The 13,444-nt window shown below is 44.4% G+C and overlaps 1 protein-coding gene across 4 annotated transcripts in view; it reads left to right on the forward strand.

The window, feature by feature from the left end:
* The window catches only part of TTK (TTK protein kinase), an 894,856-nt gene that overhangs the window by 205,310 nt on the left and 676,102 nt on the right, over positions 1 to 13,444 (forward strand). For all 4 annotated transcript variants that reach the window (XM_078648117.1, XM_078648119.1, XM_078648116.1 and 1 more), the window contains exon 5: positions 9,634 to 9,774. In XM_078648117.1, coding sequence (XP_078504243.1) covers positions 9,634 to 9,774 — 141 coding nt within the window. The remainder of the gene's footprint in view (positions 1 to 9,633; positions 9,775 to 13,444) is intronic.

Raw genomic sequence — 13,444 nt, forward strand, 5'->3', positions numbered from 1 at the left:
AAAAAAAGCAAAGAGGCCACCAATTTCCTCTCAAACCCCTTCCCACAGTCAAAAAGGAGGTAGGTGGGTGGGCAACCGATGGAGCTAAATCAACCGAGTTCCAGAGTCATATCAGGTGGCATATGTGGACTCCATTCTCCCTCCCAATCACGCTGATCTGTTGCATCTGTCGCTAAGCCCATCACTCCCTACCAGCTCTTTCCCATCTTCTCATTTCCCATCACTTCCACCAAGTAAATCAAACATGTTCAACTACAGTTCAATATCCCTCTCTGCACGCTCATTGGTACGCATTTTAAGTCTGCATTCCTCTTCCACCGCTAACTCTTGCAGGTTAGCTTTCCACTGAAGAAATGTCGGGGGCTTAGTCCTAGCCCAATGTATAGCTATGCGTCGACTTGCTAATAGTAGGCCGAGCTGAGCAAACTTATATCGCATTTTTCGTCCCGTTCGAGGGATGGGGAGCAACCCAAACAGAGAATGTAGCAGTGAGACCTCCACTGCTACCCTCGTCAGCCTGCACATATCGCCTCCCACTTCTTCCCAGTACGGCCGTAGCTGTGCACAATTCCAGGCCACATGACAGAAGTCAACGGGCACTGCCCCACATCGTGAGCAAGCCAACGAGCACTCTGGAAACGCTCTGTGAAGTCGGGTGGGGGTCAGATAGGCCTTATAAAGGAAGTAGAACTGTCCTCGCTAGGGTTGAGCTCCTATTGCTAAATGTATTTTGTGAATATACCCCTTTAAACACCCCAACATTTTCTTGAGAACCAAATGAAATTCACTGCATAAAGTTCTTATCGCACACATCCCCAACATGAATTTCCCTTACTTTGTGAATTTCGTTCAACAATATAGGCGGGTCACTATTTCGATCAAGTATAATGCCCATCTCATTGATGAAACCAGATCTAGATGCTTTTGCATTTGGAGGAGACCAACTTCCCTGCATGTTTACTTTTATATTCTATCAAAGAAGAGAAATAGCTCAAGTTTGATAGGTTCTCCTCCCCTAGGCATATGGTTTAATGTCCACTTTGTGAAGTTTGACATCTCCTTTGAATTGTTCCTGAAAAAGGTCTTCAACACTATTATGAATGTAGCTCCTGAATCGAGTTGAACTTGTGCCCTTTTACGTCTTCTCGACTCTTACTGAGTGCATGTTTTACCCTTGTGTACACATTAGTAGGAATTCTTGCATTTTAAATGCTGCAATGCAGTTTTAGTTACCTAATAAAATAACTTTATACGCACATTCAGGGCAAACATTTTGGCTCCGATTGGCGGTCATTACATATTTACATAATTACATTCATGGACAGAAAAAGTATTTAGTGTTAAATTGTGAAAAAATAAAGTGTCCTGGGATTCCCGCATGAGGCAACAATCATTCACGTGTTTATGAATAAATGAAGATGCCTGCGATGCAGAACTTATTTTTTATTGTGTTCAGAATTATCTTCTAACTTGTTAATTTAATCTGTTCAAACACTTTGATTGAGAATCTAAACCGAGTGATGTAAATTCCTCATATTGACAGTTCAACGCATCATGTTTTAACATTTCACCACATGCCTCTGCTGTGTGAATTTTTAACGCAGTAGTTGGAAGTTCATTCCGCTATTATCATGCTCAAGTCCTAGAGATAAATATCTCATTGGTGGCATAGAGGGGTAACACAAAATAGTGGGCAATCACTTATTCAACGTACATCAATCAATCAGTTCTGTGAATGTAACCTACATTAGTATTGAGCATAGGCTAAGACTCTGCTATTTTATGGCTGTCTTTTTAGACATCTTTAGCTTTATACATAATATACATACATAGAGATGGTCTTTTGGTCCCAAGAGGTAATACTTAAAGATTTTTTATTTTATTTATTTAATACAGAACTGGAGCAAATATTATTAGACTTGGAGTAGATTTCCATTATTTGGTGAGATGAAATGCTGAAAAGACTGTTAATGACGTTTGGATACAACCACATGAGCTTTTTGTTTTCATCTTGTGAAATTGTAGTGTTTTTGCATGAAGGTTCCATTGCATGCACCACTACTAATTGCCTCCCATCAAGGGCAGTCCTTTGCTCCCCTCCAGTTTATCCTGCTCTCGAATGGCAAGCCATTTCTATTTTAAATAATATAGCTACTATTGTAGGCTTTTATGCATTCAGGTGTTTTTATTTATCCATGCATATTAACAACAAGCTCCATATTACATGCCTCTGATCTTGATCTGCATCCAGTAAACTAATTTAACTCCAATTCACGCTACATTGTATTTGTCTAAATCAAGTGTAATGCCAACCTGGAAAATGATATGACTCTAGGAGCATCTTTAGTTCCATTAGAAATAACTCAAAAATATAAATATCCAAGAATTAAAAAAATATAGATTGGGAGAACAATTGCACGCTGTAGTAAACTGTGCTTAACTGTTTGTCTAGACTTAGTACATTAACACTGAACTCCATGCGCAAGGTTATTTACGTTTTATACAATTGTGGCTAGTATGCTGCAACACAATGTATAAATCCTGATTTTTTTTTTTTTTGAAACCCTTACTTTGAGGGCCTGTTTGCGAAGCACTCCTTTCTTGCAAGAAATGTAAAAGTCCTACCTCCTAGGAACCTTTTTTAGGTCTCGCTACTGAAAGCAGCGCATACGCTGCTTCGCCTTGTGAGACTCTATTTTTGCCACTTTCTGTGCCAAAGGGAGACAGTAGGTGGCACGCGCGGACATGAGATATGCATGTGTACGGACAGGAGATGTGCACTCCGTACGCGTGCACATCTCCTGTCCCCGGAGGCTGGCAGCACGCGCATCGCATGCTTTCAGTTTCCTTCCCCCCGTCGGCTCCACGGAGCCAGCTTGTTTGAAACTTGTATGAACTTTACTGGAGTTTCCCAGACAAATTATCTTCGAGGTGGTCTATGAATTTTAACTATTTCGCGACCGCTGATCAGGTTCTGATGGATGAGTGAGTACTGGCAGCTAGGTGAAGTTATTCACTACCTACACTTCTGTTTTCCATTGCACACTCTGCGCTTGACGGACAGCCGAGTACTCGGCAGAGTGCCAATATTTGGTTGTACCCCGTGCCGGGCATGCCATCATGTTTCCGGGTGGTGCCAGGCAGTGCGTGCATGCTATACGAATGCCATGTTTTGAGGTGCTACGGGTGCAGTGCCAAAATGTTCGTCTGCATCGAGTAGTGCAGTGCCAGGGTGTTGGTATGTATTGTCAATGGGAAGCAATGTTAAAATCCTGACCGTAAAAGTACAGTACCAGCTTGCCTCCTTACAGTCGGATGCAGTGACATGTATGTAGGTGCACTGCAGGTGTTCAGGTAAATAGAAAGTGCTGATACGATTGCCGATGTCCTGGAGTGCTGTGGCAGAGCGCAGGCATCCAGTACCAGGTTTTGACCTGTATGTTGTGCATGTATGGTGACCTACTCTAAAAAGTTATTTTTTTCGAAATTCGTGACAATGGTCCCTATTTGTGCCGGTCAGTAGCACGCTGGCTTTGTGCGGCGGGCTTCAACGATGCCTCTTTATTTGATCTAGGTCCTAGTGAAAAATATCTGAGAAAATAGGTGAACTTGGCTTATTACTTCACAGAGCTTTCCTGTTTTCCCTGAGCTCAGTATCAATGATCTTTACCAGGGTGGTGCCAGTGAACGGTCCAGGTATATGTATATGCGGCTCCTTTACTGATATCCCTCCCCAAGGCGCCTTAGTGTTGCTTGACCAAGTGAGGTACCTCCTGTTGGAATATGTCCCTTGAGCCGCCACATGAAGCAATAATAGAAACTGCATGGTCAGGCCTTGCTTTGTCTGAAGAGAATATATGCATTAGCAGGTGCTGCTAACCATTTCAACAACCCCATTAAGCCTTTTCACGGTGGACCCAGGGGACCTTGAGTCTTTTTGTTGAAGCAGTTCAAGATACACTTTAGACTGTTGCACTTGCCCACTGCTAGAATCAAGAGACTGGTTTTCTGTTAACCCAAGTTTTCTTCTCCTGTCACTTTGTGGATTTTGATTTTCCTAGTAATGGACTTTAGCAGTGCAGCACATTTGCTCCTCCAGCCATAAGAACTGACAATCCTAATGCATTTCTCTGAGTTTTGGAGGTGCATTGGTAGTCTGTTCTTAGTTATGCTTGACAACCTGTGGACAGCGCAAGGCATAACGTGCTATATCAATGCCAGCTGCGCGGGCAGTATTTACAGTTCCCGCGTGCCTCTTCCATGTATTTATGACAGTTCCCTTCGTGTGTAGTGCTTTTAGTGCATACATTGCCGCTGTACTCTTTCCTGAGCCCGGTAACCGTCCACCCCGCAATATGGATTGTGCAAGGCGCTCTGCGCTGGTTACATTTCTTGCCCTCTACCACCTGTACATTGCACTTTACACCAGGCCTACCTCGTGTGCATTACCGATGGTGCTCGACCATGACTTGTTCAGTGCTGCCACTCCAGTATCCTGGGTGGGCACAGTGCTCAGGCGCCCGTGTTTTGTGTATAGTGCCTCAGCGCTGCTGCGTTGTGTAATGTCCTCGGACCCCCTCTGTGTACCTGCACTTCCTGTTAAATCGCTCCAAAAATGCAACAGTCAGACACCAACCCTATCCCAGTTTCGGTTGTGTCTTTGTTTACAATAGTTTCCCATTTTAAGTTCCACAAAATCTCCCAGTTTGTCCATGAGTGTGCGCCTGTCTGACAGGTGTCCTGCACATCCGCAACTGACTGCCCTGGGCCTTACATTGTCTACTGATTTGCACCCAGCCCCTCTGATTTCACGTGTACCAATGAGCTTCAGTTATTCCTGGGCTGTAATATCCGAGATGCTCAGTTTCATGTCTCCAAACGTCATGTCTCAACAAAATTGTTTGTTTGTAAAATGAGAAACTCGCCTAAATTAGAAACTTGCTTATAATCGGGATGCGAACCCCATTTTAGTGAAAAGTGTTTTGTTTTTAGAGTTTTACCAAACGTTAATTTTAACAAACGCCAACATTATTTTCACATGATGTGTGGTTTTCTGATATTGCATTGCAAATGCAATAGGTCTCGCATTTGCGACAGTTTAAGCTATTGGCATTGTAAATAACAATGCCATTTATTTATCTATTTTCAAAACTAACACATAAATAAAGTTTGCCATTTACAATCCCAATTGCTCAAACTTTTGGAAATGCGAGACCTATTGCATTTCAAATGTTTGTTATACTAGGCTCAGCACCAGGTCAGTTTAGTTTAATCAGTTCTGTATTTTGGTTCTCTATTCCATTGCCATTCCAAGACTCCTAATGAGGTAATTATAGAAAAAGGAGTAATTCTCCAGTTACTCTTTACAGACCTTCCTAACAGCTGATAGGGTCAATATTCAATCTCTTCTTTTACACTCTGTTCGGGTCACATATTTTACATTCTTTTATATGTAGTCACACTTTTATGCTGTTTTTTTTCCCCAGTAACCGGCACAACACTAATCCTTTTTTGTGAGTGGGTAATAAAATTTGAGCTATATACGAATGTCTCTGCTACCATAATTTTAAGTTGTATCGAAATACTGCTCTTTGAAGATTATCACCAAACTTTTTTTGTTATAAAACCTCAATCTCCAAAATATAGTTATTTCTGATGACTACCTCTCCCAGTATTGAAGAGCAAAGGGAGGACTGGAAAAAGGAATGTTAAAATTCTGACTACAAAGTGTTTTTCTATCTTTAAATATATTCAGACCCCCGACCTGGTGGCTCATGAGAGCTCTTCTGGTGTGATTTCATACCTAGTTCACCTCAGTTTATCCTAGAAAGCGTTTTAAGGAACATGGAGGTGAATTTGCTTGACTTTGACTTCAACGTGCTAGCATCCAGCACCCCGCTGCAGTCTGGGTTCCTGTATCTTTTTCGGTCTCGCCTGCGTTGCAGAGCATGCGCTGCTCGCTTGCGAGATCTATTGTCGTTGGTTTTTTGTCGGGCTTCTTTAGAAGTGGGGTTGGTGCATTCCTGGTCTCACTTAGGCCCCGCCCACCCGTCGCCTGTTGCTCGTCATGCGTGCTTTGTGTCCTTGCTTCACGCTCGAGACCCACTTCTCTCGGAGGCTTCCGTCATGTCTCACCACCGCAGCTAGCGGCTTCCGTACAGCTTTTGTTCATTTGGGTAGCGCTAGCCTGCTGCTTTCATGGCTTCGGTGTGCTTAGAGACCTTGTAGGGAAAAGAGCAAGGCAAAGGCAGCTCACACAGTGTCGGCTGTGACCCTGAGCAGGCTGCAAACCACTCTTTCATGCCAAGTATCACGCATCACACATTTGCGTGCGCTGTTCCGCTTCGAACACTTAGAAGTCAGGTCATGCATTTGTAGCGCCTTCTTGACACCACCGCAGGTCACGGTGCAGAGGAAGAGGCAAGCAGAACCGAAATTGCCGCCCTGGGCAAACACTTCTGATGAGCATGCAGCGGACCATTCGCTGCTCTAGGAGAGTTTCTTGAATAGTCTCAAGTGTGCTAAGTCTATATAGCAGGTCAAGAGTGTTGCGCCGAACCGGAGGCTCATTGCTGTGACCAATGAGCTTTCATTAGAGCACAGCTACTGCGGGCCGGCCAGGGGCATGGCAATCACGTGACACAGTGAGGTCACATGATTGCAACAAACAATGTATCCATAACTCTCCGAGTGTGCGGCAGGGCAAGCCGCAGTTATGTTATTTTTTTGTTTGACGCTGCCCTCCACGCTGCAATAATTATTTAGGTGCCTCTTCCACAATGCGCGCTGGCGTTCAACAGGACAGTGAGAATGGGTTGTTGAGTCATGGGAGAGGCAGCTGAGGTTATGTGCAAGCCACTGTGTGACCGCTCGCACCACCGCAGGCTTGCCTCGGCCTCTTTGAGGCTCACCCGGCCCAACCAGTGTTGGCGGCAGCTGACTCAGTTGTGAGTCTGCGGCCGCCCTGTAGCAGAGCTAGGTGCTGCTCGCCACTTTTGGCCCGCTGCCTGCTCTGTGCAGTGTACCGAGAGGTACAATCATGATCCCGTGGCGGACAAGGGATCAACCAACTCCGGCCCGACCAAAGCTGTGCTGCCTGCATTGCAGCTGTGAGAGCATGTACCAGCCCGGGGGGAGGCACCTGTTGCTGTCTTCGTTTGTCGCCTGCCTCAAATCCACGTAAGTAAATTTATAAACTGCGAACTCAAAAAAACTGTGCTCTTAAATAAAAGTGATGTCCCTTTGCTCATTTTATTAGCCAGATTTATAGCGGCCGATTAGATAAACCTTGTTGTTTTACGTTTGTCAGAGCAAAACAAGAAATTAAAGAACACCTGCTGAAAATTTCTGTAGTGGAGTCTGCACCGTGGCTACATTCCGTTCCCCAGCAAGCGATGATGTGTGCTTGCATGTGAGGAGACCAAATCTGGAAAATAGATCTGCCTCTTTCTCTTCTTATCTCCCACTCTAGCAGTCATTATTTATTCTCTGTACTTGAGATGAAATAGTGGCAAGCACACTGCGCCATTTTTTGCAATAGATAATCTGACCGTATTACAATAACTGACCGCTAAAATATACAGAATTATTATTTTGTTTGCAGTGGCACGGCACGCACTGTCAATGAGTGGTGCAGATCTGAGTCCTCATTTTGTTTAACAGTATGATCAGCTTAGAAGAGAACTAAAGTGCTTCAGTTTCTGGTGCTTTCCAGCAGTTTAAACATCTTCTTATGGGTGTGACAGCTGATATTTATGTTTTCCTGGTTTTCATTGCTTGATTTTGGTTGCGAGAAAGTGTCACTCATAGTTGTTGAAATGTCACACATAATTACACAGAATTTATGAAAATGTCTCACATGGCAATCTGAAACCTTGGCAGCTATGCACTCTTCACTGGGGAAGGAAGGGTTAGGTCCTCACGCACCTTTTGCCGTAGTTTTGAAGTGCGATGCGTTTACCCACAGACCAACAGTTTAGCGCTTGATTTCGTTCTTTGAGGCATTTTGCTACTGTCTGCATTTGATCATTTTGAATTTCCTTTAATGTAATGTTTCAAAAACTTTCCCTTAAGTTTAATTACGCAACCCCTGCAGATAACACACGCCAAGGGCTTAAATAACAAATCAGTTACGTGAAATAATGGATTATGTATGTACTCTATTTTCTTTGCAATTTCAGTTTTTCTCGCTGACATTACAGTTGTATTTATTCTACCCCCCAACCTTGTAACATATTCTTGTCGCCCTTTGTCTCCAAGAGCCTTTCTGATAACCACCCACTGCACAATCCAAGAACACCCACATGACTCTAGTGTTTACAAACACAGTGCCTTACTTGCCCAGCTCATAGAAGCTGCTTTCTCAAATGTTCTGTGCTGTTGGGGCAGTGGGCCCTCAATCTGGGAACGTTTTACAAATAAAAGACTGAGCACGTGTACTCACCAAAGACCACAGAATCTCCGTCAACCTGGCCAGCACCAGGGTCGCCACCCAAGGCCCCGGTCTGGCGATAGGCAGACCGGTCCTGAGGCGGCAAGTGGGGGCGCAGACGTGCTCCATGGGATAAGCATTGGATCCTACACCCGTAGTTGTAGATCATTAAAAAAGTGATAACTTGTTGCTTGGCTTCTGTGTCATACATACAAAAGCAAGCCAATTTGGCAAGTGTGAAGGTTGTTGGGCCAGTGTTTTGGTTAGCCTCGAGAGCAAGACACACTGGAGTAGTTACTGCAAGCATCTGCCCAGCTGAGCAGGATAGGATATCTGTGGTCAGCTGTCCCAGAGTCATGGCAGGGCTAACTACTGGTAGCACTACACAACAAGCATTTGCAATGCAATAGCTCTCGCTTTGCGAGTGTTTAAGCTATTGGCATTGTAAATGACATGTCTTTTATTTATTGGTTTTAAAAATAAAGACATAACTAAGACATTGTCATTTACAATGCCAATAGCTCAAACTCTTGCAAATGCGAGACATATTGCATTGCAAATGCTTGTTGCTATTCTACGGTGAGAGAAGTCTAGTTGCTGAAAGTGCCTGTTGTGGTGACTGAGATTTGAAGGTGTGTGTTTGAGAGCAGGCGGGTACAAAGTTGTCTGTTTCAGCCTTGCTCAGGTTGCCAATTTAGATTTCACTATACTGCTTAAGAATTGTTGTATTCCATTGCTTAGCACTGTGTTCTGGCATCCCTCAGCAAAGTTTAATTACTTCTCACATTACTGTTGACTGACATTATGGTTGATTATTTCATTAGCCTGAATGTTCAGCTTCCTCCACAAGTCACATGGTCCTGTGTCAATGTTGGGTATATTATTATATACATGCTTTGAAGCAAATCTCATTCCTGACCCCTGGTATTTTAAGATAATGTTGCAAATAGCAGAAAGTTGATGATTCTCTGTCATGGAATCTTTCAGCTAATGTGTGAAATTCCATTCTGAAAATTACCTCCTAATGAAAATATTAGGCCTGCAGACTGCAACGTTTTCTGAAATATTCTGTTATTCAGCCTATAGCTGATTGTTTGTGGTTCCATTTAAAAAGGTTTGAGGAAAGACAACAGTGTTTCGTAAATGTATCTGCTAATTTTTCTAATTTTTCTATATCCCAATCTCTTATCCAACTAATACAGGCAACTTCAAGAAAAGCAAACAGATCCTTCAGAAGGCAGTAGAATGCCGCGCTGTTCCCATGGAAACCTTGGAAAGAGCAATTGAACATTTGTACTCCAAGAAATTGATTCTGCTTTCCGAAGACAAGGAAAATGTTGCTGGTCAGATCACAGTTTTACTTTATTTGCTATCTTTTCTATAGTAGAAGAATGGTTGACCTTTAGCTGCAGATAATTTCTTGTGTTCTGAATTCCATCAGCTTAGCCAGGTGTAATTGTCTATCCCATCAATCACACAAACTGTGTTGGCATAATGAGTCTGGGTGAAGGTAGTCCGTTTGTTGCTTGCAGCATGTCTGAGTTTTTTTTTCTTCTTTCCATGTATTGCATTCCTACAGGACTTGCCTGAAATGAACTGCTAGCTTATTGCTTGAATTGAAAATGTGTAGTTGTTTGTAGGGAACTGAGCTTTTGTTGCCGTTACCCCACACTCTGCCCCCTTTTTGGTGCTAGATGCTGATTTTTAACTCTTAGTGCACTGAGGCCTGCTAACCAGACCTCCGTGCCAGTGCTCCTTCCCTAAATCAAGGTTAAGTCTAACTGTACTACAATTGGCTAAGGACTTAAGCACCCCTGTAAGTCCCTAGTAAATAGTACTCCATGTACCTAGGGCATGGAGACTAAAAAGGGTCCCTAAGGGCTGCAGCATATCTTATGCCACCCCAAGAGACCCACATACCAATTCCACACAGACTGCACTGCAGGCTGCGTTATGTGGTGCAAGCCATGAGTGACAACAGGACACAACACCCCAGTGTGTTATTCCAAAGTCACTGCATCTTATATATGTAAGACAGCCCTACAGCAGTCCTTTGAGCCTGAAGGCAGGATGGATTACATTTTATGTGAGGACATATCTGCATGAACAGATATGCCTCTCTGATGTTTAGTACTTTTACTAGATATTGCAAGTGATCAGGGAAACCATTTTGAAAGCATATGCTGGACACTGGTGAAAACGTGTTCGCCAGTTACATGATGGCTTCACTAAAAGTAGGGTTGTTTTGTATCAAACATCTTGTATCAATGAAAGCCCACTGATGCCAGTAATGGATTTATTAATACCTGCTCAGAGAGGTGTCCCCTGAAAACCTACAAGCCTCTGGTGTGTTGACTGACTGATTCTTGCCAGCCTGCTGCCAGAGACTAGTTTCTGACCCTCAAGGGTGAGGGCCTTTGCTCTCGGGAAGTCAGAAACAAAGCCTGCTTGGGTGTTTGTGAGAAAGTGGAATCTTTCTTGCATTTGTATGCCCCCACCTTTTGCTGAACTGCTGATGTGCTTTGACTGAGTGTGCCCTGGGCTCCTGCCAACCAGGTGCCCAGGGCCTGTGTTCCTTCCCTAAAGCTGTGTTGAAACCTTATCGCCAAAGAAGGCTCTACCCAATTGGGGTCGATCCAACCCTGTGACTGGTCAGACCACCACATTATCACTTTCTTCATCAACGAAAAAGTTAAAACTAACACGGCTCAACCCACCAAATCCAAGATCTGGAAAAGGGACATGAAGAATCTCAACCCTAACTCCCTTCCTTCTCACACGTGCAGTCTCCTCCTTCCCCCTAAGGGCGCCCCCGATGTCCAATCACTGACTGACCACTACCTCGACTCTATAAACTCAATAATCAACGAAGCTGCCCCCCTGCAACTGAAGAGAGTCTCCACCAAGAATTCGAACCCTTGGTACGATGGCAGACTCAATGAAGACAGACGGGCTATGCGAATGGCAGAGCGCACCTGGAGATCTGATCCCTCCGCACTGCACCTAAAAACGCTGAAGAACAAGAGAAATGCCTACTTTAGGAAAATCAAACGTTCGAAATCTGACTTCTTCAGCCTCCAGCTGGACCAAGCAAAGAACCGACCAAGAAAACTGTTCGAACTAGTCAAAACTCAAACCAAGATGCAACCGTTACAATCAAACAGCGCAACAAGCGATATTCCACACTGTGAAGACTTTTCTGCATTCTTTAAGCTAAAGACCGACAACATAAGAAGTGATCTCCTCAATGATGTAAGCTGATACTCCAGCCCCATCAGCATGACTTACCACTCACCCTAAAAACAACGCTTCATGGACGTCATTCGACACCTACACTGTAGAAGCAATTCACAAACTGCTCGGCACCTTGAAGCCCTCTAATCACTTCACAGACCCCCTACCTGCTAATGCTGTGAAAGACTTCACCCCCCTGCTCCTCCCACTCTGGACCAAAATCATTAACAGCTCCCTTCAACAAGGTCTCATCCCAGACTCCCTCAAGGTGGGGCAAGTCACACCTATACTCAAGAAACCTACAGCTGACCCGGCTGACCTGAACAACTATCGCCCTATCACCAATATCCCCACCTTGGCCAAGCTACTGGAAAAATGTGTACAACTCCAACTGACAAAACACATTGATCAGTTTGACCTCCTCAACCCTCATCAATCAGGCTTCCGAGCGAAACACAGCACAGAAACGGCTATGACGCGCATAATTGATGACGCCCTCCAAATCCTTGTTCGCAACGATTCCTACCTCCTCATCCTTCTTGACCTTTAGAAGATTGTCGGCAAGGAAGTCTGCACGTGGATAGGCTGAGTGCAGCAGCCTAAATGTCCCCTTGTCAGCATGAGACTTACCGATATATAAAAGAGTCTCTCTAGAGTATGAAGGGCCAAAAGATTTTAAGCAGTCCTCCATGTGGTCACGACCGGCAGCAAAACTGGCACTAGGCGCTTCCTTGGCACGGACGGGCGCAGACGGGCTTGCCTTTGGCGCGCCGCCGGCACGCCCGCTGCGCGTTCGGTCCAGTGTTGTTTTTATGGAGCCCCGAGCGTGCAGCCCCGACCACTAGAGCGTGGCCCGACTACCCCCAAGATGGCGGGTCCGCTCGCACGGACGGACCCGACCAGGGGAAGACACCCAGGAGCCTCAGGAGACCACTCCGGTCCACCACGAGGTGAGGCAGTGCAAACAGGCAAGTTTAGCAGCAGGTAGGGATATTAGCAGCAAAAGTATTTTTAAAACACGAACAGCACTATTTTAAAATTCACAATAGTTAAAAGCAGCAGCAGCTTCCAGAACACACAACCGTGCTGGCAGAGCCCTGCCAAACACGTCAGCCGCCTTAAAAGCCAGAAAGAGAGAAAGAGAAAGAAAGAGTAACCTACAGTGCCAGTGAAAGGCTAATTGATCATTCCGTTCTACTCAGAAGTGCAACACTTTCCAGGTGTTTCCACTTTTGAGTTTTTCTTGCCTTCTACTTGTAGATGTGAATGAGGGATTCCTGTCTTCTTGATGTTTTAAGGTAGGAATAACTAGCTCTCTGGTTTTGAGATTATCACACTTCGAGCTAAAGCCTTTTGCCATAGTCTTATTTTTCCACATTGGCCTTCTCTGAGACTTTACAATCGACAAGAAAATATCACTGGAATAGTGCCATACTATTACAAAAAAGTGGTTACATGCACTAGGATATAGTTTCACACTTTGTTACAAGTGCCTGATAATGGCAAGCTAAATCTACCATTTATGAGCCCCTGTTCAGCCTACTTTCAGGGACAACTAGATTTCAAGAGGAGAAGAAGTGAAGACCACTCCATCTGCTATTGGTAACAACAATTTTTGTGTGGAAGGGATGTTCAGAGTCTGTCATTAGCCCCTGCTCAAGAACTGAGTCAGTTTTTTTTATGGACTTAAGTGTCAGAGTAGACTAAGTTGTCTCTGGGCAGTCTGCTTTGACTGCAAGGGTTCTTCCTTCATTGGAAATCTGCCTCATCGGGAGATTG

Source organism: Lissotriton helveticus, chromosome 6 (assembly GCF_964261635.1).
Source record: "Lissotriton helveticus chromosome 6, aLisHel1.1, whole genome shotgun sequence".
Taxonomy (NCBI): Eukaryota; Metazoa; Chordata; class Amphibia; order Caudata; family Salamandridae; genus Lissotriton; species Lissotriton helveticus.